The sequence below is a fragment of the Canis lupus genome, chromosome 14 (assembly GCF_011100685.1).
Source record: "Canis lupus familiaris isolate Mischka breed German Shepherd chromosome 14, alternate assembly UU_Cfam_GSD_1.0, whole genome shotgun sequence".
In the NCBI taxonomy this organism is placed as follows: domain Eukaryota; kingdom Metazoa; phylum Chordata; class Mammalia; order Carnivora; family Canidae; genus Canis; species Canis lupus.
The window spans coordinates 3,459,658-3,487,163 of NC_049235.1; the positions used below are offsets into that span (position 1 = coordinate 3,459,658).

At 38.1% G+C, this 27,506-nt stretch overlaps 1 protein-coding gene across 4 annotated transcripts in view; it reads right to left on the minus strand.

Annotated features, from left to right (window-relative positions):
* The window catches only part of EXOC4 (exocyst complex component 4), a 744,112-nt gene that overhangs the window by 301,464 nt on the left and 415,142 nt on the right, over nucleotides 1-27,506 (minus strand). The window contains exon 11 of one of the 4 annotated variants that reach the window (XM_038556473.1): nucleotides 26,751-27,204. The exons of the other annotated variants lie outside the window; for them this stretch is intronic. Coding sequence (XP_038412401.1) covers nucleotides 27,189-27,204 — 16 coding nt within the window. The 3' untranslated portion in view covers nucleotides 26,751-27,188. Of the gene's footprint in view, nucleotides 1-26,750; nucleotides 27,205-27,506 lie in introns of those variants that run through there. 4 annotated transcript variants of the gene reach the window in all.

Consider the following 27,506-nt stretch of genomic DNA (forward strand, 5'->3'; position numbering starts at 1 on the left):
TAGCAAAAAGAGACTTAACGTGAGAGATTTGGTGTTTACCGTATCATATTAAAAGCTGATGGTGACGTAGTCTATGTATACAATGGAATATTACTCAGCCATCAGAAGAGACGAATACCCACCATTTGCTTCAGTGTGGATGGACCTGGAGGGTATTATGCTGAGTGAAATAAGTCAGTTGGAGAAGGACAATCATCCTATGATTTCACTCATATGGGGAATATAAGAAATAGTGAAAGGGACCATAAGGGAAAGGAGGGGAACTGAGTGGGAAAAATTAGAGAGGGAGACAAACCATGAGAGACTCCTAACTCTGGGAAACAAAGGGTTGTGGAATGGGAGGAGGGTGAGGGAATGGGGTCACTGGGTAATGGGCACTGAGGAGGGCACTTGATGGGATGAGCACTGGGTGTTATGCTATATGTTGGCGAATTGAATTTAAATTTAAAAAATGCAATAAATAAATAATTAATTTTTAAAAAGGAGAAAAGAAAAAGGAAATAAAAAGCTAATGGAGCTGGTCAGAGTTACGTTTCTAGGAATTATTCCAAAATAACACTAAAGAACTGACTTACCGGAGGAACCATGACACCTGTCGCTAACAGGAAAAGTGAGGGATTTGGCTACAATGACCTCTGGGTAGTCCTGAAACTAGTCAATGACTTTTAATATTGTTATAAAAATACCAACACTTCCATACTGGCTCCCAGAAAACAGCCTTCACCTTAGTTCCCCCTTACAAATATCACACAAATGAATCTTGTAGGAAGAACCTAATTTATTAGCTAAATTCTGCTGCAAGGGACACCAGGATATGTGGTCAGGGAAGGCAATGAGCTTCGGATGTTATCTGAGTGCCAAACCACGAGATTCACAAGTAGCTTAAACAACCATGATAGACAGTAGCATCCATGACAAGAAATCTAAAGGCAAGGCGGTTTCAGAACTGGTTAATTTAGTGACATTTCCATATCATCTAGGACTCAGGGTGTCTCCATTTTTCTCTTGTGTTATCATCAGAAGGTTGTCCATTTTTGTTTGCAAAACGGCTGCCACAGCACCAGGTAACTCAAGGACCTTTGACACTGTTGACAGAAACAAAAAGTCCTATTCCTTTGCATTATCTTTCAGTCAGAGAAAACCTTACCCCAAAAGCAGACCTTCTCCAGACCAGAATTTTATTATTTGTGGCCTAGATCATCCTTGGCAAAAGAAACAGCACTAGCATGACTAGTCTACACTAATCATGCTGTGCCCTATGGGCAGGAGAAAGGATCCTTCCCAGAGCACATTGCCATGGAGAGAGTGTCACTAGAATAAAACTACTATTTGACAGCTAGGAAGATGAGGAGGTGGGTACAGGGTGGTAGGAAATAAACAGACTAATAAGCAGGTTGCTTGAAACCCACTCTCAGTTCTTACTCAATTCTAACATGAGGATGGTAACATCTCCCTACTCAGCTAACAGGGGCATCATGCGTGGTAACCTATGCCTGTGATCTCACTGGACCATCATTCCTGGAAGATCATGTGAAGTGACATATAAAGACTTGGGCAAACAATGTGAGAGATGATCATTATTACTGTAAGGGGGAATGAGGAAGGAAACTTCAGTTCTCACAAAGTACCACCCTCTCTAAATAGTGTTAATTGAAAGGGCAAATAATTGTCTTAAGAGAAAGCAATTTGCTGAGATGTGTGTTTCTGAAGCGTTTTATATTGTCATTATGGACAAGAAGGCTAGAATCTATCCAAAGAAAGATGACAAATAATCCATGAAGCTTCCCAACACTTGGAATGTCTCCAGGGAACTTTTTTGTTGTTTGTAACAGACACTATCTTGAGCAGTGTCACTGCTGATGAAACAACTGCATTTATGATGCATGTTAATCACCACTCCAGCAGGGTTTACTATTAATGCACCTGCTAATACCCATGCAGGATCTTACATGTAAAATGTGCAGATAATTGCAAATTTCACAGCCCTGGGTTTTCAAAGCATCCTATGCTTACCTGTTGCTTTCATGGCATAAGCTAATGCATATCAATTCCTCCTGCCAAGTTCAAACTTTTTTTGTACACTCAGTGGAATTCCATTTCATATAGGTATGTGAAAGCAAGGATGACTGCCTATTAATATGCCTGTAGCATCTTTCTGCTTGCCAAAGTTAATTCACTGAATCAAATTACATTATAATACGAAATGTTATTATAGAATTGATCTCATAAATTGCTATTGAAACTGTTCAAAGGAATTTTCCCTAATATTCTCATTTATTTACTCTCAATTTCACCACATTAGAATCCTATACCTTCAAATACATTGAGCCATTATATAGGACTCTCAGCTCCACAGTAACATTAGTGATGCAATTATACAAAATGCCTATACTTGGAATTGTCATCCAGATATTATGAAAAGGTTGGGAAAAGCTTCAACTTGGAGAATAGTACCCTTTTAAAATGATAAAGAGTTATACAGAAGGCTAAGTTGTTATTAGGGTAGCTTTGTAATGTGTGCACTTGGCCAAGCTAAACTACATTTCCTTAACTTGTCTTTCTTGGGTGTTTCCAGTTACGATGGGCTACAAAAGACTTTCTTGCTTGGAGATTTGAAGGATGGAAGTGAACCAGTAACCGCTGTGTTCTACAGATTCAAGAGGTTAGGGTCTTAATATTGTTGCTGGTTCAACTCCTTGGCCTGGGTCTGCTCTATATTCCCCTGATCCTTCTGCAGCTTCTTAGACTCCTATACCAGGCATGTTTTAGCTCAGTGATGAGGGGGCCAACTCCTTCTGTAGGGCACTCATATCATCAGGATTGGAGACAGTGAGAAGTGATGCAAATTCCAGCCATTCTCATGGGTTCTAGCTCGTGCTTGCTCATCCTCACTTGCTATCCCTCCCTCAGGTCTATGTGAGCTGTGAAGAAGACATGTTTTTAGATTATATACGCACAAACCTTCACATGCTTCTGCTTTTCTTATTGAACACCAGATTTTTTAAGACTTATTTATTTATTTATTTATTTATTTATTTATTTGAGAGAGAGAGAGCATGGTGGTGGAGGGGTGCACAGAGGGAGAGAGAGAATCCCAAGCAGACCTCCTGCTGAGCACAGAGCACAGGGCTTGATCCTACGACTCCAAGATCATGATCTGAGCTGAAATGAAGAGTTGGACACTCAACTGACTGAGCCACCCAAGGAGCCCCTGAATACTAGTTTTTAATACCATAATTAATTTGTTGGAATATTATTCCATGGCATACTGCCCATAAAAATCTTTATTTCTTTTTAAGATTTTTATTTATGAGAGACAGAGACAGAGACAGATACAGAGAGAGAAGCAGGCTCCATGCAGCGAGCTGAATGTGGGACTCGATCCCCAGTATCCAGGATCATGCCCTGGGCTGAAGGCAGTGCTAAACCACTGACTCACCAGGCTGCCAAAAATCTTTATTTTTAAGAGAAAAGACTAAAAGGAAGTTTTTAAAGTTCCTACAGTCCAGTAATTGACAGATGTGTGAATCAAGAAATAGCCTCTTTAAAGAGGCAGAAGGATTCCTACACACTTAAGAGAGATTTCTATTTGAAAAGGTTCAAAACTAAGTTTTAGCATTAAAAGCTAAACTTCAATTATCTGCTAAATTCTGCTTTCAAAACTTATTCTCCAGTCATTTTAGAAAACTTTGCCATTGCTGTAGTTGAAATTTTGACTTTTCAAAACACACGTATTAGAGAAAATTATAAAATGAAAGTAACCAAGAGAATATTAAAAATGCAGATCTCTATATACAGGGATGGTAATCACTGCAACTATTGGGGAAAAGGTTAAGAACAGGAGTCTTCTAAAAATATTAATTATTTTTATGGTAAATACAGATGTATATAGTTCTGCAATAAAAGTACACTGAAAGCGGGGTGCCTGGGTGGCGCAGTTAGTCGAGCATCTGACTCTTGATTTCAACTCAGATCATGATTTCAGGGTGGTGAGACTGAACCCCATGATGGGTTCTACGCTCAGTCTGCTTGAGAATCTCTCCCCCTCTCTCTCTCCCTCCCTGACTCACACTCTTTCTCAGTTAAATAAATCTTAAAAAGAAAGAAAGAAAGAGAAAGAAAGAAAGAAAGAAAGAAAGAAAGAAAGAAAGAAAGAAAGAAAGAAAGAAAGAAAGAGTCAGTCCAGGGAAAATATGAGCTTGTTTTTATGAGTTTTAGATGTAACGTTTTACCTCAGTAACATACAGGGAAGACTGAATATCTCTCTTGTACTAATGAGGAAACTAAGATGAGACAGAAATAACTTTCCTAGGATTACCTAACAGGAAAGTGGTAGGACAAGCCATTGGACTCACTCTTGTATTCCTACTCTCATGCTCCAACTTTTAAAATTTATACAAGATGTTTAGAAACTGAAATACTGCTTATTATATTCAATTACCCAATATATAATGCCTCTGTCTTATCTCAGTGCCCCCACTCATATTTCCTAACCAAATAATCCAGGTATAAACCGGTTTTCTTAGATCGGAATGCAAGATACACCTGAGGTCACGTCTGTAACTTCTTCATGATGTTTCTAGATACTTCAGAATAATAGTCATGGTTTTTGTGAATCAATGGTTTATGGTATTTAAATGCCAACTGGTATAAGCCTCTTAATGCCATATACCTTATCTTTTATTCCCTAGCATTGTTTCAACTGTATACAATTCTTTACAAATGGAAAAAACTCAATAAAGTCCTATTAATTTTAATAGTCAATTGGCTTTTTAATCTGGCAACATGAAGCTGAAAACAGATACACAACCAGATTTTTTTCACTGAAAAGATCTACAAAAATGATATGTAGACTCATTCACCAAATGGCTTAACTCTACAACAAAGGGAGGGTCTATCCTGAAGCGTAAAGGCCATTTCAGAACAAATCTGAGAAAGTATTATAAACAAGGGAGCCTGAGTGGCTCAGTCAATTAATCATTCAACTCTTGGTCTCAGCTAAGGTCTTGATCTCAGGGTCATGAGCTCAAGCCCTGCACTGGGCTCCACACTGGGCATGAAGCCTATTCAAAAAAAAAGAAAAAAAAAGTATTTTAAACAATAGGTAGAAGATGTATAGAACTTGTTATTCAAGGAAGCAATGCAGATTAAAAATAATAAAGACTGTAAGAGAGCTCTGATAAATTAAAAGTACACATTAATTGTAAAAAAAAGATAAGGTAGGTTGATGTCATGAAGTTCAATGCTGTCCTTTCACAAAATGTCTTTTGCTGCCCTGTTAGAAGAAGAATAGTCCTACACTATGGTGGGTATTCTTAAAAGGCTGTAGAGGGAGGAATATTAGATTTCAGGCCATCACACATAATTTGCATTTATATTACACTTTATAGTTTAGATTGCACTTTCGGATCTCAGGCTTTGTTTCAGTCTCCATTTGGGCCAGCTAGCATCATTCTCTTCCACAGCAACTTTCAAAACAAGCAATCTATTTTATTTTTATTTAGTTTTTAAAGATTTTATTTATTTACAAGAGAGAGAGAGAGAGAAAAGACACAGGCAGAGGGAGAAGCAGGCTCCATGCAGGGAGCCCAATATGGGACTCAATTCCGGGCCTCCAGGATCACGCCCCACGCTGAAGGCGGCGCTAAACCGTTGAGCCACCCGGGCTGCCCTAAGCAATCTATTTTATTAGAAGTTCTACACATATAAAGGAAAACTAGAGCACATTTATTTTCAGTTACTGGGGAAGAATTAAGGAGTGGAAGTAACAACACAATTTGGAGTTGGAAGGGAGCTTACAGACATGCTAGTTGATATGGTAGCCCATCTGCAGCATCCTTGGACACAGCAGTAGCAATATCTTCACATCAGAAGAAGCTAATTGTTAAGACAGTTTCTAATGATCACTATTTGCAAAAAGACTTTATGTTAACTCACTATAACATACACCTGAGACTAATAGGATATTATATGTCAATAATACTTCAAAAAAAAAAAAGATAACTTCCTAATTAAAAAAAAAAAAGAATTTAAGTCAGGTTCTTTGAAAATGTTCTCAAAACACCAAAAATACATTTCCAAAATTATCTATGCAAACAGGTCATGATGACTGAAACAGCTCAGCTTTTGCAGACATGCAGAGTCTGCTAGTTAATCTCTAAAGAAGGCTTTGTGGCAGGAAGCTCAAATAGCAAGAAGTTATCAGTTTGTCATTCCATTATCCACACCTTCAAGTATAAAACTCATTCTGCTAAAAGAATTCTTGTCTTTTAAAATGTTGCACTAAGCGCTATGTTGCTTCCCGGCAATGCTAACCACAAAGGTAATGATGCTGTACATTTAATTTTTCCAGCCTTCGTGTGTCTGCCAGCATTATAAATGAGTCATTAACAGTCTCAAATAGATTGACATTGTTGTTTGCTACTGCTGAGAAATCTCATTTCTTTCAAGACAGCAGGAGACAATTTGGTTTTAATAATTGAGGGGCACCAGAAAGCATACAAAGTTAAAAGTTAAAAGAATCTGAAAGAATACTGGTCTAACTTTCTAGGATATTTATTTTGTCACTGAACTCAAAAGCAAAATGGTATATTTCATGAGAAGGTCCAGGAAGGGAAGACAGAGTAGCCCACAGGAAACATGAGAGTTGTCTAAGGAAAGAGTGAAAAACCTCATCTTTACCTTGCATACTGGAAGGAAAGCACAATTTATCAGACAGGTCCTAATGTCCCATGCATCACAATCAGCCACAAGCCGGCCTTCTAATGTACAAACACCCTTGTCTAATGATATCCAAGCAACCAGAAACCTGAAGCTACTTCGCTCCACATGGACTTTTGAAGTCCAGCTGCATGAGAAGGATCTACACAGCCTAGAACTTTTATGCCAAAAATTACTTTCTCAGGGATTCAGAAAGAAGACGAAAGAAGAAAAGAAGAAAGAAGAAGGAGGAGGAGGAGGGGGGGGGGAGGAGGGGGAGGGGGAGGGGGAGGAAGAGGAAGAAGAGGAGGTGGAGGAGGAGGAGGAGGAAAAAGCAGCAGCAGCAGCAGCTTCATAGAATAGAACATTTATACAAGAAAAGGAATGTCAGGGAAAAAAAGTTTAGAGGTGAGGGAACAGCTAATAGCCCACTTTAGCCGAAGCATAGATTCTTATGGAAGGGTAAGGGGGATAAATTAAAAATGCTGGCAGGGACCTACTGTCAGGTGCCTAGAATTTCATGATAATTGTATTCAATTCAAGTCAATAAGGACCCACAGAAGATTTGAAAGAGCAGAGAAAATAATGGAACTGTGATGAAAAATTAATGTAACAGCACTGTATAGGACACAGTAAAGACCACCAAGTGGCTAGTGGCTACTGTCATTGTTCACATGCAGCTAGAGGAAGATTAATGACTGTGGAAAGATTAGAATAGCAAGCTAAGGAGCAATTCCTAGAATGGAATCTAAAGGATTTAAATAATAACTAGTAGTGACAAACAGGAAGATAAAATTGAAGATAAATATGATGCTTATGGCACAGGCGGCTGAAAAAACAGAAGCTAGGAAAAAAAGAAAAAAGAAAAAGAAATTCCAGCAAGATAGTAAGTTCTTCTTTGGACATAAGGATCAATGGTATATGGAGGTAAAGATGTCCAGAAGGCAGTTTATTATGAGAATTCTGGATTTTGGTACAAGAGTACAGGGTGATATTACATAAATATAAAGATAAGGCAAAGACATAAGACCAGTAACCTAGATTATATCAACCAGAAAACCTACCTAAGTTAATAATTTGGGCAGAAGCAATATTTTAGAAACAGGAAGGAGGAAGTAGAGGCAAAACAGGACAGACAAAATGAGCAGTCAGAAAGGCAGGAGACAAATGGAGTGTCACTGTTCCAACCATGAATTTATGAGCTGAAAGAAAAGGTTTTCACCTATTTTGAAAGAACCAGTAAGTCAAGGAGGATACTTACTTTGGAGAAAACCTATTGGATTTAACAATTAGAAGGTTATTACGATCATCATTTGGAACAGTGGTCCTCAACCCCAATAGCGCATCGGAATCTTCTGGGAAGAATTTTTTAACTATCAATGGAGATACTTATCACTGACCAATTAAATCAGACTTTGTCCTAGTGGCACCCAGCCATATGTAGTTTTTGAAAGCTGCCAGATGACAGAATGCAGGCAGAGTTGAGAACCACTGTCATAGACAGAATGATGGAAGCAACACTATAAACAAAGAAGAAGGAAGAAGAGGAAGAAGGAGGAGGTTAGTGTTAGTGGGTGGTGGAGAAGAGGAACACAGTCTACTCCATGGATACATTTGGTATAAAAAAGAGGTCAGTATCTTGAGTAGATCTCTGGTCAGAAGGAGGTTTCCCAAAGGACAAGAAGAGAATGAGCATGTTTGTAGGTAGAAAGAAATGAGATTTAAAAAAAAAAAAAAAAAGAAAGAAATGAGATGTGGAGAAAGTAAGTATCTTCCAGGAATGAAGAGATGACTGAGGGTTAGAAGGGAGTAATGGAACAAGATTCTGGAAAATTTGGGAGAGGATACAATCAAAGGCACCAAAGAGGAGCTGAGCTTGATATGGTTGAAGAGGATTTGCTCTTTAGGAGAAGAACACAGGAAGAGAAACTTTTGAGGTAGAGTCTCACGGGGGTACACTAAGGGAATCCTCTTTAGATGATCTCACTAGGCAAATAAATAAATGAAGATTTGGGCTTGCAAGAAATGGAGAAGGACTTCACATCTGAAAAGGTAGACAATCTAGGATCCCATTTAACTGGGACAAGTAAATGATCTTGTGTAACTCATCAGACTTCTCAGGAGAAAAGACTGGAAAGATGACTACAGTAGCAAAGAGGACTCAGAGAAACTTTCAAATTGTCTGGTGGAGGTTTGTTTATAAATGATACGGCTGAAGATCAGAAGTCAGGTAACACCAGAAGGATCCACACAGCCTGGAGCTTTTGTGGCATAGGCCTTCCTTCCAAGGGATTCAGAAGAAATTACCAAGACTGCCTGAACCCATTTCAACTCATATCTGTGTTATGTCTGAAGAAAGGTAAGTTCTGATAGAAGTCTTAAGTTAGGAATGGTTTTAAAACTGTACTAAAATTTACTTTAAGCTTCAAGAAGTACTGACAATGAACTGTGAGTCATAATCTGCCAAGTCGCTACAATTTCACCAAGTTGCATGAAATCAATAGAGGAAAAATTAGGATGTCAAGAAATTCTTGGATTTATGGAAAATGTAACAGAAACTAGGAAAAAAAAAACTCTAAATAAAACTTTTCCAGTAAATGGAATGTAACAGAAACAATCAGAAATTGCTTTAAAGTTTCAACCTCATACCCATGTTGCAAAAAAAAAAAAAAAAAAAAGTGAATTATCATGAGTAAGTGAACTTTGAAGATTGCATTTACATTCTGCTGGGTCCTGTTTAAAAAAAAATGGAAAACCAATTTATGACCCATCACCATCTCCCTGCTTAATGTAATAATGACTGCACAGGCTTAAGAGGTTTAATTTTAAATTCTTTCTAGTACTTGGGATGTTCTCATCAATAAGTTTTTAAGTGTCACCAACTCTTACCCTGGGCTGCTAAGAGATGCTGTCCCAGGAATACTATGAAGCTCTCCTGTGGATAACAAACAACCTACCTGTACAAATTTGATCTGCCAAAGGCGCTATTGTCTAGTGCTCGGTAAATGGTTTGTATAAAAATCCATATATTGAGTTGAGCAAAAATGAAATAAAGTCTGAGCAGTGACAGAATATCAATTACAGAGTTGGTAAAATAGCCCCTTTAAAAAGTTGTTAACTTCGGCACTTTTGTAATTCTAAGAATTTTATTTAAATATCATATTACTCTGTCAAAAAACCACATTTTGAGAAATAGCACAAACTGGGTGAAGAGGAGAAAAAGTAATTCTTTTAGGTGATCCATCTTCTTGGGACTTCATTAAAAATAAGATTTGCATTTTAAATTGCATCTGCAAGACATGTTTGGAAGAGAGGTCAAACAACAATACTTCTCTTATTTATCTAAATAACAACAGCTTACGTCTCTGTTATCTGCATAGTATCCTGAAGAATTAGAAGTGAAGGGCAGTCTCAAAAGATCACTCCAACATATCTACAAAGATGTGGTGGGTTCCAAACACTGAAAAGGACTTCATCACAGACGTAAAAATTAAAGTCAAGGGGCACCTGATCTGGCTCAGTGGGAGAAGCATTAGACTCTTGATCTCAAGGTCATGAGTTCAAGCCCCACATGGGGTGTAGAGATTACTTAAATAAAACTTTAAAAAATTTTGAAATTTAGGAATAGTAATAACTAAAGAAGGACAGGTTTGTCAAACATAATGATAAAACTTCAGTGTGGGATGTTTAGATTTGGCAAGGAAAGGCAGTAAGAGGAAAAACAACCCAGATGCATGGCTTAGTAACATACAAATTAACATTTCAAATGAATTCTGATTTTCAAAATACGTTGGCATAAGTAACTCCTTGGTTCCTTACAACATCCCCATGAGCACTTTTAAAATACCCATTCTAGAGCTAAAGCGACTGAGGTGCAGGGAAATTAAGTAACTAGCCCAGAAGCAACCGTCTAGATTCAATGTTGGGGCCAGGATTCCAAGTAAGGTCTCATCATGACAAATGCCATGCTAGCCCACTGTACTGGTGAGTGAGTGAGTAAGTGACTGTTTTATTTGACTGCACAAATTACTATGTCTCTCTTCATCTTCTCTCTCTGCTGTTTTGCAAATTAAGTGGACCCAGCAGTGAGTATGATTTTCCCCCCATCTTTTCTCAGCAGTAAGCAGAGTGTCTTCAGTTAGCACCTACTACTTTACCAAGAGCCCAAGGATAAAGGGCATTCTTTGATCCATGTTCCACATAAAAGAAGTCAAAAGCAGTAAGAAGGGCAATGGGGTGTCATTGCGTAATGGATAGGATTTCATTTTGGGAAGAGGAACAAGTTCTGGAGACGGGTGATGGTTGCATAACACAGTGAATAGACTTAATATCCCGGAACTGTACACTTAAGAATGGTTAAAATGGCCAATCTGATGTAAGATGCATTTTATCACAATAATAGAAAGCAATACACTTTTTTTTTTTTTTTAAATCACACTAAAACTTCAAAATTTTGCTGCGAGAAAGACAAATTACCACAGGGTAAAATCTACTGTTTTTGATTATCTATGTTAAATACTCTGCTGTTCTATTTAAATGTGACCCATATTTTAAGTAAAATCTAAAGTAGAAAGAAAAAAACCTAAATCCCATTTTCCATTTGAACAACTAGATTCACTTTGTAATGATTATCAAGTGAGTCTTGTAAAGTCAAATGAAATCTAAGAGAGAAGAGTAGAATATTTAATCTTACTAAAAGCTTATGTCTCTTATAGCATTAAACGTGAAATGACTGAAGCTCCCCAAAATAGCATATATCTATTAATGTGAGTTAATCCATACAAAACAGAAAAAATAAAGCTCATAATTCTAAATTGTTTAATATTCAATACTGGTATTTTTCAACACTTTCTGAAAATGCTCTGGATTGTCAGCTCCATGAGCATAAAGACTTGTCTTATTCTTTGCTGTATGTTCAGAATTTAACAAAGAACAGAAGGAGGGGAGGGAAAGCAGAGAGGGGAGAAAAGGAAGACAAATGGCTTTATAAACACGTCCAAACAAGCATCCAGAAAACTTGGGATCTGCCAAATCTGAAATAGTTGGTAGTTGAACAAGCTGACTTGATTATATCAAAAAGCTATTTTCCTAGAGCCATGCTCAGTAGATATGGCAGCACCATTAATAATATTTTGCCAATCTATCATCTGTTTGAAAGGAATAATGGGAATTTAGAACATTTCAGTAAAGGTTCATCATAGGCAATTAATCCTACGACTCTATACTTGCAGATCCTGCTGACTAACCTCTAGGATTTCCCCTGTAAGGTCAGGTAGAAATTTCCCCTGTTGTCCAGGTAGAGAATATAATTTCAAATCCATTTAACAAAATTCCCATTATTGTCACTGATAATTATTGCCTTTTTTCCAATCATCTCATTTGTACTCCAAAGGTCAGAAAGAAGGTCAGTGAAAAGCTCAGCTGCCTTTGAAATCTATAGAGTGATTTCTTTCTTCCTTTTTTGTTTTTAAAATCTTCCTTGCTTTGTGGTTGTTAGAAATAGCAGCAGTAGTAGAATAACAGAAAATCAAAGCCATGCTATTACATGGGCAAAATATACGTCATTTATTTCTTTCTATTCCTTTTAGCTAAATCTAAGAAAAGCAATCACAGTTGCCAATGATTATTCATCTGAATGCTACAGTATTTAATTTCTAGAGGTCAATTACTTTCTGTCTTGCTCTGGGAGGTTTCCAGATTAAGATTTAATTAGTCTTATTCCTCTAACCAAGAGACTAAGCTATTTTAGACCTAGAAAAGGAAGTTTACTTAGTGTTCTGTGGTAAGGGGAGAATCTAGCTCCTGAATTCATGGGAGTGTTTAGAAAAGAAGAATAATAAATTTGATCTTAACTATTTCAATTCTTAAAAAAAATACTTTAAAAATATGACTATAAGCTTAGGAAAACTTATGAAATCTAATATTACATAAAAACGCTTAACTGAAAATAAGATAACATCAGGAAAGCTTGAGAAAAATCTTACATGCCCCAAGGACCCAAGAAGATCTCCTGCTGGTAAGCACTCTCTTCCAGTTATGCCAAATATTATTTTAATAGGAAGCACAGTGAGTCCTTTCCATTACCCTAGTGAACTGATAGTACTGCCTCCCTCTACTAAGTAAGGATTTATCTGGCATATCTTTTATGTATTTCTCCCTTCCCCCATTCCTGCAAATTGTAGTCTGCAAGATTTGTACTGTAGGCCAACATGAGTCCAAGTCCATTGATTGGTGATGAATAAGCGAGTAGTACTGCTATACAACTATTGTACAAACGCTAGTGCAATTATGGTCTTATCAAAAATATAAGATTTTTTTTAATGGCGTAAGTATATTTTTACTCAACAGAGATTAACCAAGTCAACTGTTGATCATTCCCACATTTCTTCTTGCAGTGTGCCCACATTTATATTTAGCAAATAAGGGATTTTGTGGGGTTTTTTGTATTTGTTGTCTTTAACTTTTCTGGAAACTAATTCTAAAGAAAAACAAAGGAAGAAAATTCATCTATCACCATTATCTCAGAATCTACAGGGTTTATGCAACAGAACCATGTTCTTGTCATCCATAAAGTAAAAGGACTATTTTGTGAAAGAAGGATCAGACTAATTCCTTAAAAACCCAAAGGCAAGAGCTAGAGTGGACAGGTAAAAGGCTGCAAGGGACAGAGCGTTTTTGCACCAGAAGAAGGTTTTCTGATGGGCAATTTCACTGAACAATGAAATGAGTTTCCTCAAAAGGTGGAGAGTTTTGTAAGGTCTAAATATTGGAATGGATAAAATTCAAGATATAAATAACTATAGAAAAGATCATACGTTGGATTGGAGGATGGTAGGATTAGAAAACCCTAAATGTGCTTAGTAAAATGATCCATACATGGGAGCCATTTTTCTCTTGTTGTTTGCTAACAAATAAGTGGGTTAAGAGCCCAAGAAGACTTTACGGAATAGAAAAAGTTTACATCATGTTATAGGGGAACATTATGTAGATTACAAATAGCTAGAAGGCAATGAGGTAGTAATTGTTACTTGTCTTAACAACAAGACAAATTACCAGCATAGACCACCATTTTCCAAAGGAAGGACAGAAAATCCAGCCTAAATCTGACAAGGGAAGGTACTCTTCGGTTGATTCAATATAGTCAAAAGGGTTTGAGACATTTTCTAACTCCCAATGTTATCTACAGTACTGAAATGAAAGGCTGTCTTCAGTAAATACTACGCGACAACATCAGTGGAAGTCTCGGTAAAAATTTCCCCAGTACACCCTGTCACAGAACCAGGGCTTTCAAGACAACTCTGTAGCAAATAGTTATTTTCAGGAAAGAACAGCTATGCTTCTTGCTACTGAAAATCCCCAAAGTCTCTAAGGAGAGGTCTGGCTCTCCATGTAACTCTCCCTTCCTCCACCTGATGCACCACCATAAATTTTTAATATGTTTTAAGGTCTAATGAAAAAGTTATAAATATTGACTTTAGCTGCAGCTCCTTCTCACCCAGAGATGCTCAGCTGATTAACAAGAAAAGTGGCATTTTGGGGCAAAGGAAGAATCGGGGAGTCATGTGCTTTTATCAAGTTAATAAACTGTCAAGTGGCAATTATTTAAAAGAACTTCAACAAAGATCATAAAATGAAAAAAAAGAAAGAAATTCACCTATAATTAACTTCAGGCATAAAAGTTAATGCTTAATCTTTCTAATGTAAATAATTTAAGAGGAGGTATGTGTGAGAGAAAGTGATAAACACTTTATGAGATAAAAACAACAATCTCTTTATGACTTTTCTTTGCACAAACTTGTTCAATAAATTATTTACATTGAAAAGATGCTGCTTTGATCTGACATACAGTAAATTCAAAAAATGCATACAATAAATATGACTATCTCAACTAATTGCCCCCAAACCTTTTTTTTTTTTTTTTTGTCCCCAAACCTTATTTGTCTTAATTTACAGGTAAAGAAAAGGAGCCTCCAGGGCTTTAAGTTACTTAGTGAAGTCACAAGCCAGTAATGGCAGAGCTGGCATTTAAAAACAGTAAAGACAGGTTTGTTTTATACCATCCTCCATGCTTATAATCACTCCACTCTAGGGCCATCCTCCTTCTTACAGGGAGTCCAAAATATCATGAGGGAATTAAAATGAACAACGGAATCAGATGTAGAGCTGGGGGGGCGGGGGGAGTTATAGAATCATGACAAGAATTTAAAAATGGGTGACAAGGAGAGATGGTGGGAGAGGGAAGTGAGGAAGTATTATCAGAGAAGAGAGCATCTGAATTGGCCCCTAATAGACTGTTAAGATATAAATAGGTAAGGATGGACAGAATGGCATTTCAAATATCAATGGATTGGGATCCCTGGGTGGCGCAGCGGTTTGGCGCCTGCCTTTGGCCCAGGGCGCGATCCTGGAGACCTGGGATCGAATCCCACGTCGGGCTCCCAGTGCATGGAGCCTGCTTCTCCCTCTGCCTATGTCTCTGCCTCTCTCTCTCTCTCTCTCTCTCTCTCTCTGACTATCATAAATAAATTAAAAAAAAAAAAAGAAATAAAATATCAATGGATTTGAAGAGGATGAGTGAATAAAAACATGTCAAATTGCCGGGCTTATTGGAGACTTGTGAAGACGTGCTGCGGTTGGGCTCATAGCCCTAAGACAATGTCAAGTCTTGGTCAAGGACCTGGACTTTATTTTGTAGGCAAAGGAGATTCATTAAAAGCTTCTGAACAGGGAATTTAGATGTTACGTCTCAACAGAAGTCCGAATAGAGTAGTGGGTGCCCAGTGATTCACTGACTCCACTATATACATACACATGCCCACTATGTTTCAGGAGCATTTGGTAAGTACTGATGAATGTCTCTGACACACTTCCATTTGGTTGCTATAACATCACTTTCCGGGTGGCTCTGGATCTTTCCTTACATTCTCCTTGGTTGTGTGGTTTCCTTACCCATTTTACCTCTACACACTAGAGGATGCCAGGGGTTAGCACTCAGACCTTTCCTCTTCCCCAGCAGACTCTCACTCTAGGAGATCTTATTCATCTCGTGGGTTTAATGCCATACATTTCAATGACTATCAACTGCATCTCTGTAACAGTCTAGACTTCTCTCAACTCTAGGTCCCCCCTGGATGCCAACTGGACAGATGAAACTTAACAAGGCCAAAATCAAACTGGGTCTCTCCTTCCAGGCTCTTATCAGGTCTTCTCCATCTTAGTAGCTGGCAACTCTATTTTACAAATGGAGAGGACAAGCCCCTGCAAGGCACTGCTTTAGTCTTCTCTTTCACATTCCATATGCAAGCTCCTGTCAACATGACCTTTAAAGCACCTCCTGGTCCAAGTCACAGACCCCCGTCATCCACATCAGAGGTCAAATCTGACCAACCAATAAAGAATTTTTGAAACACGACCATTTTATTTTATTTTTTTTAAGATTTTATTTATTTATTCATGAGAGAGACAGACAGACAGACAGACAGAGAGAGGCAGAGACACAGACAGAGGAGAAGCAGGCTCCATGCAGGAAGCCCGATGTGGGACTTGATCACGGGACCCCAGGATCACGCCCTGGGCCAAAGGCAAGTGCCAAACTGCTGAGCCACCCAGGGATCCCCAACATGACCATTTTAGTTCATCTACATATTGTCTGTCCTGCTTTCATGCTACAATGGCACTCTTGAGTAGTGGTAAGGAACACCATGTGACCTGTAAAGCCTAAACTTTTACTATCTGGCACATTACAAAAAAAAAAAAATGCTAACTCTCAGTTTGGATTATTACACTCAATTTCAAAGTCTTCTCCTTGCTTCTATCCCTCTACCTCCCTACATAACATTCCCCACAGAACGTAACATTCCCTACTATTTCTGTCCAATATGCTAGTCACTGGGCACATGCTGCTATTCAAATTATAATCCTATTAAATAAAAAAAAAATCAGTTCCTTAGGTGCATTAGCCCCAGTTCAAGTGTGCAGCAGCCACAAGTGGTCAGTGGCTACCTTACTGGACACTGCAGGTTTTAGAACATTTCCAACATCACATAAAGTTCTGTTGCTCAGCACTGCTTTAAAATCTACGATCATCTCCCTCCACTTCTTGAAAACTTCCATTAACTTTCTTTTTTATTCAACATCAGTGTCTTTGCTAAGGCCTATTATATGACCATCTCTTATCCCCAGTCCCCCATAAACTTCTCTGGCCTCATTGCCTTTCACCTCTCATTATTTGTTGTGTTCTAATCTTATGGGTCCTCCCACAGAGCCCTCAGAACAGTAAGCGAACACTCCAAATACTAAGGGTTTCAGGCACTGCACTTGCTATTCCTTCTACCTAAACATCTGTCTCCAGATATCTGTATGAATCATTTCCTTACTTCCTTTGGTCTCTGCTCAGATAACAACTTCATAGAGAACACTTTCCTCCCTGGCTCATCATTCACTTTACCTGTCTTCTTGGTACTTGTCACCAACTGAACTATTATTGCATCTATATTTTATTATTCACTAATAAAATAGATATGACATTCTTAATATTTGTGTTTTCCCACCAGAGTATAAGCTCCAAGAAGCAGGAATTTTGTCGGCTTTGTTCTCTGACATACCTCCAGAACTTTACATCAGGTACACAGTAGGACCTCAATAAATATTTGCTGAATGAATGAATAAGAATACCTTGCAGAAGAGGCTCCAGAAGGATTAAGATGGAGGAGGTTCTGTTTTAAAGTCTGCCTTGCTAACCTATCTTCCAGATGTGGGTTTAAAATTTTGTCTTTTACTCCTACCAAAGCCCAGTCTGACTGAGATCTTCCAGTTGACTTTGGAGTAACTGATACAGCAAAAGTTTCTCAACAGATCCAGTTGAGTCCTTTTGCGTCTCACCTTATTCAACAAGATAGGGTATAAGACTGGAAATCTCAGCTTGGAGAATCCAGCCCAAACCTATATTTACCAGCCCAAGGGCAAATTTGCATTGCCAGATCTGCCGGCCTGGGGTTATTCATTAATCTTGATAATGGGATTCTGGAGTCACATAATTTAGAGTGACATGACTAGCAATCACATGTAAGATTTTTTGTTTGAGGCACCTAGATGGCTCAGTTGGCTCTGCCTTCCACTCAGGTCATGATCCCAGGGTCCTGGATCGAGTCCCATGTTGGGCTTCCTGGTCAGCAGGGAATCTGCTTTTCCCTCTGCCCCTCCCTGACGCTTGTGCTCTCTCTCTCTCTTTTGCTCTCTCTAAAAAATAAATAAAACATATATTTTTTACAGATTTTTTGTTTTATATAACTCAGGGCTTCACTTTAAATTTTGAGAAGTCATTATGGAAAAAAGTTAAACTTCCTTAGTAACTCAGGATATTACTCATGATCAGGTCAAGAGGTATTGTCATACTGCTGCCCCAAGAGAGACAATATTTATCTCTGAAACAGTGCTCGGTTTCTCCACACCAAAGACTCCACTGAGGATTTAATGAAGGAAAAACAACGGAGGTAAAAGGGTTAACACAACAGCTCAAGGTTGGAGGAGGCTCCAGGAGGTCAGCTGGTGCCAGCTGCAGCCAGACAGACTTTCATACAGATCACCTGACCTCTCCTCTGCCCTTCTAAACACTTTTTATTTTTCCAAACCAGCTCCTAATGGGCAACAGAGGAATAGCACAAATATATGCACCCATCTGACAACTTTCATTTGGCAAATTTGTAATGTATGAATTCCAAAGCAGGTAAATAATTACTAATGTAAGTGGAGAAGTAACATTTAACTTATAAATAATACCCATAAAGAAAGGAATTTTTGTCCTCTGAGGTATACGAATAAGAGCAAATCCATGAGATGATCACTGACCTAGGAAAAGGTTAAGGGCAGCTTAAATAATAAATGCAGAAGTAGAATTCAGATTGACATAAATTTATTTTTCTTGCTATTGCAACCATATGGCAATAATCCAATCTGAGAAGCTAAATTTATGTGGTAAGGACATAACTCAAAGCTGGCTTGTTTAAAAATTCAACAATTTAGGGCAGTTTGGAGTAGTGATATTATACACCACTTTGCATTTTGAACGGCAGGGAAATTTTATATTGATTTTCATGGAGGATGCTTAAATGAACACTAGTAAAAATTAATGGATTATTCTCCCTTTCCCGATGACCTTTAAAATGCCCAGAATTCAAGCTGAAGTACCTAACAGTTATCACTCCTGCTTTACTGCACCACTTATATAATACCAAAGGCCTAAAGTTTCTATAATCTTTCCAAATTGGCTACTGATAGAGCCACGTAATTGCCCAAAGCAGAGTTTAACAATAGCCAGTTTGCCTTTCCTTGTGAAAAGGATACATTTCTTCTTTAACATTTCTCAGTCTGCGGAATCTGGATTTTTTTTTTCTACAGAAGAAAAAAATCTTTAAAGAAATCTTTAACTTTCAAAATCAAAGTGCCTTATCAATAGATTTCCAATGTTTCACTGCAATGAAACAATAGTTTTAAGATACATCCCAAATGTGTGGTATAGGTAAGGTCTGTTTAGCAAGAATTTTTTTTTCCGGAGAGAGAGAGAGAGAGAGGGAGGGAGGGAGAGAGAGAGAGAGAGAGAGAGAGAGAGAGAGAGAGACTGTGGGCTAGCATGAGTCAGGGGTCACGGTAGAGGGAGAGGGAGAGAGAGATTCTCAAGCAAGGCCCCAACTCACAACCCTGAGATCACGGCATGAGCCGAGATCACGAGTTGGATGCTTAACTGATGCAACCACCTAGGCAGCCTTGTTTAGCAAGAAATTTTAAAGTTACATTTTCTATCTTGAGGTCTGACCCCTTCTTGCTATCAGAAGGCAGGCATGCCAGTCCTTACATGCAGTTGCCAAGAGCCTCAGTGTCTAACTTTATCTTTGTACCCTCCTTCAAAATCAGGAAGTTCAAAGTCAGCTCTGTCAAGAGTTGTGATGGGTTTGAGTTTTGCCCTACTTGTAAGCTAACAAGTTAGTCTGCCACAGTTTTAAGAATGCTGGCAGGGAAAACAAAAACAAAAACAAAACAAAAAACCCAAACCAAAAAACAACCAGCCCTCTGGATCAGAGACAAACGACATTTTACCACGTGCAGCAACAGCAGCAGCCAGAGCACCATCATTTCCTTGCTCTGGTTCCTTGTGCCTACTTCCCACAGAGCCCCATGATGAGGGTCAGGTAATGAATGACAGAGTGGGTCCAGGACAAGAGGGGACTCCTGGGGTCAGGAAACCTAATCCTTTATTATGAGCGGTAAGCAAACCTGCCCAGTCTTTGCTCTCTATCACAAGACATCATTTTTATGATACTGAATGGCAAATAAACTTATCCTTGGTTCTAGAGAGACTTTTTCTTGGTTCAGCTGTTCGCGGAACAACCACCATTGAGAGGACTATCCACAACAAAAGTCCACCGTGTCCTGCTTTTCTGTTCACAAGACACAAAGAAACCCAAGAAAGCCATGGAAAATTGTCTCCCAACAAACGTCTTCTGACCATGTATGTAGCTGCCCAGGGGTTACATGTGAAACAGACACTTGACTCACTAGGAGGTCACGAAAAGACCTGGTGTTTCTGGTTGATTGCAAAGTCTAAAACTGCATCTTATACTCAGCATTGTGTTACATCTGCATTTTTATTTCCCTGAATCTTATAGTGACCTATGTCTACTGTGATAAAATCCAGTCTGTGACATGGTAACAATATTAGGAATAGGAACGATACCTCTTGACTGCCAAACATATATATATATATATAAATATGTATATATTTATATATATATATATATATTTTTTTTTTTTTTTTGCCACATCACACTGCCTCCATATGAAATGAGATTCTCTATATTATTAATGGTTCCAATTATCAGTTTTGACTCCTGGTTCTTTCCCTAAGGGTACTCTATGAACCCCAAATAGGTAACACTCAGAATGTATATGCTTGATGATGTTTCAAAGTAATTTTCTTTATAATAAGCTCCTAAGAGTATGGAAGATACTAAACTGCAAGGTGATGCCACACTGATAAATGGACAAAATGTGTTTTCCTTAATCTTAATGAAAAAAAAAAAAAAAAAAGGAAATGAAAAGCCACATTTTCTCATCTTCACCCAAAACCAAGGACAGTCCATTAATTTAGTAACAAAAAGAAGGTGGTCTTTGAATTTCAAGTTCTCCATTTCTCCCTTAATTGGATGTAGATAATAAATGTAATGACAAGTCTACCAGAGGCAAAAGGAATAGAGCAAAATGACATTGTAACATGAAACTTGGTTCCATGTTTACTATAGAAAAACTGAAGGGTCCTATTTAATACTAAGAAGTTCTATTTTAGCTCCAAGTTATTTCTCCCTGAAATTATCAGATAAATTTAAAACCCTGAGGAACACTCCTCTATTTTGGAGGTGGCTCATTTCAAATGGCAGTCAAGTCAATCTCAAATTATCTATCCCCTTGCTGGAATGTTAATTTTTCCACATCTCCAAGTGGTCTATGTTCTGCTTATCTACCATGGAAACATTACTGTTTGCTAAACACCACAGCTGGGCTGCCATAAGTATCAGCAAGTTAAAACAAAATATTGTGCTGTCCCTCTTAAAAGTTATGGGTTTTTTCTTCTCTACTTTAACTGAGCAACTGAGGAACTGAGGAACTGAGGAAGGACAAATCTACTACATTGTCAGAAATTTCTAGAAATTGTACAGCCTGAGATATCCAAGTAACTATTTCTTTTTGTTTTACATGAATAAGAAAATACCTTCAAAATCAGATTCTAAGGTTGACTGGTTTGCTTGTGAAAGTTGTGAAAATGAAACCTCACTTGAAATGAAGCTTTGAGGGGCACTCTCACACGCTACCACTTGATTTCACTGTAGGCTTCAATAGGCATACACTTCCCTTGCATTCTCCAATGAGAGAAACCTTACATTACTACCCCAGCAAGAGAAAGAAAGATTTCCTCCAATTCAGCCAATGAGAAGCCATCCATTCCTGGCCTCCTCCAGTGGACTCTTTGTCAGGGCAACCCCTTCCCACCTGTCCCCTTTCCTTTATGTAAGCTCCTCTCCTTTGTTCTCCAGACTTGTCTATGGCTGTCACAGTTTGCTTATCTCTAATTGTAATTCCTCTCCTATTCCTGAATAAACTGAGTTTGCTGGTAAATTAACTCACTTTAATTTTCAAGGTTCCCAAAAATGGTGTTTCCTTATTGGTGGTTGTGCCTTGAATTTTCACAGGCAACACTCATGAAATAAAAACCCTCAGATTTAATTATAATTCAGAAATATTTTTTATTATGTTTTAACTATTATTTAGTAGAAAATAGTGCTATACACATTTTTACAGATAAGGAAACTAAAGCTAAGGGATCTTAGCCTCTCCCAAGGCTGAGAACAGTCCTTTACCAGTAATGTACTCTCTTAAAATCCCTTGTTTAACCTTATTTCAGGGATAGATTCACTTAGTCAAGAAATACTGAAAGACTACTCTAGGCATTAAGCAAGGAACTAAGGATACACTGAGTAAAGAGGCACAATCTTTGCCCTGAGAGGCCACAGTCCAGTGGAGGTAATGGTGGGAGATACATCAGACAACCATATATAACCAAGTATAATCCAGTGGGGAAAAGGCCATTCATTTTGGATTGCTTCGGAACCCATCAACTCATTCATCCATCTATCATTTCTTGATTAGTCTCTATCATGCTAGGCAGGGTTGAAAAACAAAATGCTAAACAAGATATTTCAAACTTTTTAAAAACTCTGACTTCATTCATTCATTCATTCGAAATAGTGCATGCACAAGCAGGGGGTAGAGGGACAGACAGAGAGAGAGAGGGAGAGAGAGAGGGAGGAGCTCCCTGAAGTAGGCTCCATCTCATGACCCTGAGATCATGAACTGAGCCAAAATCAAGAGTCAGATGAATGCTTAGCCAATGGAGCCACTCAGGCTCATATTTTATTAAATATAAAAATGTTTATTTCTTGAAAAGGGATAGCACTATTTCTAAATTTCTGTCAATTCAATTTAATGAGAAATCACCAAAATCCACTTTAGAGAAATGCCATATACATACATATATGTAATATACATATAATATATATAATACATATATTATATATATAGTTTTACCTACCTTATTAGCCTACCTTATTAAAAATAATTTTTAACTGTTTTTACAATGCAGCCTCAAGCTGTGCATACAACGAAGAGTAACAGCAGATGGACAAAGGTCTGAAAGCATACTGCAGCTAAGATTATAACTAACTAGATGAGGGCTAATGGTAAACTGAATGGAAGTCAAAGTTCAAGCAACTCAAATCCACAGCTTCCTGGAAAATAAATTATTTTTAGCCTACAAGGTCTTCCTGCTTTCAGTTTCTTTACCTTTTAATATACCTGGAATGCCTACTACCACATTATTTTTCAGAAAAATTCCTCTATCTGTCATATTTTGCCAAGAAAATCTTCAATGGCTCCAAACTGACTGAAGGATGACTCTTTAGTCTTATATTAAGGGCCCACCACAAATCCAGTCCTATTTTCCCCAAAATGAGTCCTTACCCTGAACAAACTGGTCCACTCACTGTCCCTAGAACACACCTGCTCTCACACAAACATTCTCACTATTCCCTTTCCTGAAGAATCATTATCATTCCTTTATGGCTAATGTTCACTGAATATTTACTAGGTGTCGCCATCTGTTTTATTTAAATCCTCACTACAGGGCAGCCCAGGTGGCTCAGCGGTTTAGCGCCAACTTCAGCCCAGGGCATGATCTTGGAGACCCGGGATCGAGTCCCATGTTGGGCTCCCTGCATGGAGCCTGTTTCTCCCTCTGCCTGTGTCTCTGCCTCTCTCTCTCTCTCTCTCTCTCTCTCTCCCTCTGTCTCTCTCTGTCTCTGCCTCTCTCTCTCTGTGTGTCTCTCATGAATAAATTTTTAAAAATCTAAAAATAAATAAATAAATAAATAAATAATAATAAATGAAATCCTCACTACAATCCTACGAAGAATCAGTTATTATTATTCTAATTTCACATTTCAGAATACTGAGGCTTAGAGAGGTGTAAAGTCTACAGTCACAGAGCCAGTTAAGTGGGCAAGCAAGAATTTGAATTAAAGGTCTCTAATTCCAGGGCCCAAACTCTTGAACACTAGTGCAATAAGCAGGATTATCTGTTTATTGTTGTGAAGCCAGTCTTTGAGATCTGGATGGAATCGAATGGACAAAACCATCATCTATGGTGTCTTTTGGCATACACCTTATCCACTCTTTCAAGGTTGAGCTAAAAATCCCATTTTTTCTATGAAAAAGTTTCTGATTCTCCTTATTGAAGTGGGATCCTTGAGCCTCTAAACCATAGCATCTGAACAAAGCACATCTTTGATATATATCACCATTAGTTAAGGCATCTTGTCTACCAATATGCATGTAGATTCCATTGAAATTTTAATCTTCCCAAACGTGGGGGAGAAACCCTATATATTTAGCACCTTTAACAGACTGAGGGGCAACCCTGAACACACAGCATTTGATATATATTTGTTGGCTGTATGTGTATAAGAATGTATGCATATATTGTTCCTCAGAGGGCCACATTTCATCCACCATCACATATATATCAGCACCCAGTATATGCTAAGCCCTGTGTTGGGCCCTGGGTTTACAATAACACTGTTCTGATACAAGGAGCTCCTAACATAACAAAAAAATGGATTTATAAGTGGTATATTATAATAAAATCATACAGAACTACAGAAGGGAATGGGGAGAAGACCATGGAGAGCTTCCCAGATGGTGTGGGGAGAAGGGGGGGTTCCCATGGACAGAATACTCACAGTCTTCTTGGGCCTTGATGAATGAACCAGACTAAAAGAGAGAAAACTTCTACAACTGAATGAGAGAAATACAACAACTCTTTAGTTATTAAATGAATAGTGCTAATTTAAAAGGAGATGATTCCTATCACTTGTAAAATTATAAAGCTCACTTAATTTTCAGTTCTTTTACCAGTATCGACCTTGAGTTACACAGAAAGGGGCAATTTTACTGATTTCATTCTCTGGCATTAGCCACCTGAAAGGGTAAGAAAGAGTAGTGAACCTTTCAGAAATTCTAACAATTCATCTCGTCTGGGCCTCTTTTTCTTGTTTTTTTTTTCCACCTTTTTTCTTTTCTTCTTTTCTTTTCTTTCTTCCTTTCTTTCTTTTTTTTAACAGCCAAATCTAAATCTCTGGAAAGTATCAAATAGAATAATTTGCTATCAAGCCTAAAACAAGTCACCCAACTTAAAATGAACTAAAAAATAATTTATTGTTTCTTTATTTATATCTGAGTCTAAGGAACACAGAGGTTGTGTGAAATATTGGCAAATGAAGAAATCTACTTTTAAATAACATTTTCTAGAACTAATATTTTTTCAAAAACTAATTACACAGAAATATTCTAGGAGAAAGCTTCAATCAGGGATATTTTAATATTTTACAGCGGGAGATCAGATCTATATTAAAAATAATTTTAAGTCTTCCAGTCTAACAGGCAAGGCCAGATGTGCAAAACTGTATACTTCTACAGTGATCAGGGAGGATTTCTCTCACAGATCCTTCCAAAGATGTGCTCTCTTCTCTCAAAATTCTCTAAGACCACGTTTATAAATAGGTTGTGTTCACACAAGAGCTGCTCCCATGCACAGGTGTTCCAATTCTCTAACAAGCCCTTGCAACCACTTGTTCAATTCCTTCTTTCTGCCATATTGAGAGTAGAGTGCAGTGCCAAGTTTTTCATGGCTCTGTCTCCAGCACTTAGTAGTGCTCTGCCAACAGGAAGATTTCAATAACTATTTGCTGAATGAATGAATGAATGAATGAATGGAATGCTTGTAGAAAGGGATATTTAATAACTATCAATGTTAGGACAAACCTCTCAAGGTAGTATTCTAACACATAGTCTTTGAGAACTTACCATGTTTTTAAGAAAAAAAAATCTTGATTGGGATTTGGTATGCTTTCTATGTAACTCAAGGCAAAGCTAAATGCTTTAATGACTGTGCATCACCTAGAAATGGTGCTTCCAATTTCAACAGAAATAATATGGCTATTTGACATTAACTGTCCTATGAAGAAATATGCTTTCTAGACTAAGAGTTGCTATGAGAAGTTACCTGTCATGTGTCTGTACCACAAATACCCAATCTGCCCCAAATAAAATAATTAAAGGCTCTGGCACCCTAAGACCCTCCCTTTTGCATCCTGCCCCAATGACCCTAATAGTGAAAAGAAGACAGGCAAGCAAGCAATGTCTGGTAAAACAACACACAAGATGCAAAAGTAAGAAGAATCTTTGAATTCATCACAGTTAATTAGGTCAGAAAGTCCCTAAGAAGCAACATAGGAATTAAAAGAAAAATATAGAAGAGCAGGAATAGGTCAAAGAAAAGATTAAGTCCCCAAATGCACCTAAACTATGGGGGCCTTTATGTTTAAGTCTAACTTTTCCTTTTAATCCTTAACCTGGGATCTCTTTCATTTGTTGAATCTCAATCTTACCACTCCACTTACCCCACTCCCCCTCAATCACTGGAAAACATTAAAGATTTTCATGGCTACTTTAGGGTCAGCAGGGAAAGGAGTCACAGACCAGATCCATTTTTGTAATCTACACTCAGGTGAAGAAAGACCATTTCCAATTGGGTGCATTCAGGGGTGGCAGCAAGAAACAGGAGGACAATTTAGGCCCCTGAAGTCCCCAAACACCTGGCTTGGCATTCCAAAGCCAAGAATGCTCAGTGTGAAGTTATCCATAATTGCTATCCTCTGCCTTCTAGCTTTCCTCTATTTACACAACCTGGCAAGAAACTGTTGCTCTTTTGTGAATATTATGATGATTTTGAGAGAAGACAACACAAACATGGAGAAAACACATTAATGCAATCAGGTTTATACCAAAAAAACTGGAGATCCACAGACACAATCTACTCCATGACAAGGAAGAGAAAACCGAGGCCCAGACACGGGATGTCTTTCTCTATAACTCCTACAGTGACAGAGTAGAAGTTAACATCCAGTACTATTCTTTGTAGTCCAGTAGTATTTTTACATTCTGACAGCAAATATGATATGAATGGTAAAGAGAGTGAGAGTTCCATTCCAAAGATGAGGAACTCTAATCCTTAGACAAGTCACTTCACCACTAACTAGATCCTTCGTTTCCACTCTGTTAAGATGGCAATGGTGTTTGCTAACTTACAGGATGGTTTTCTAAAGTGATACCATATACATGAATGTACAATAGACTATGGAATACAACCATTCGAGGTGATCTATCCACCAGTATGCTTTCAGCAGCACCAGTAAGACAGTCTATTTTCTCATACAGTAAGTCCCAAAGGTGGCAAGGGCTGCAGGCACAGTAAAATCAAGGCTCTTGTTCCAGTTGTCTGTGATTCTCTTGGCTCTTCACTCCTCCACAGTCAGCTTGTCCTCAGGTTATCTTCCTTTAAACCTGCCAAGCACAGAAAACCTTTCCTCCAATTCTGGAATAAAAATCCTTTCAGTTTGATTGGGCCAGAAAATAATTTGGACTTCCACCTTCTTCTTTAGTAGCTGAGTTTCCTAAGAACACCTAAAGGAGCACAGCATTAGAAGTATTCAAGGGCTAGTATAACGGCCCTGACTATAGGCAAGCAGAGCCCAAGCCAGCAGAGTCTGTGTTCCTCAAATTGCAGGGGGTCTTATCAATATCCAGTTGAGTCTATTTTCCCTATAAACACCCTTGAATCACTGAATACCATGTGCTTCTTTGAG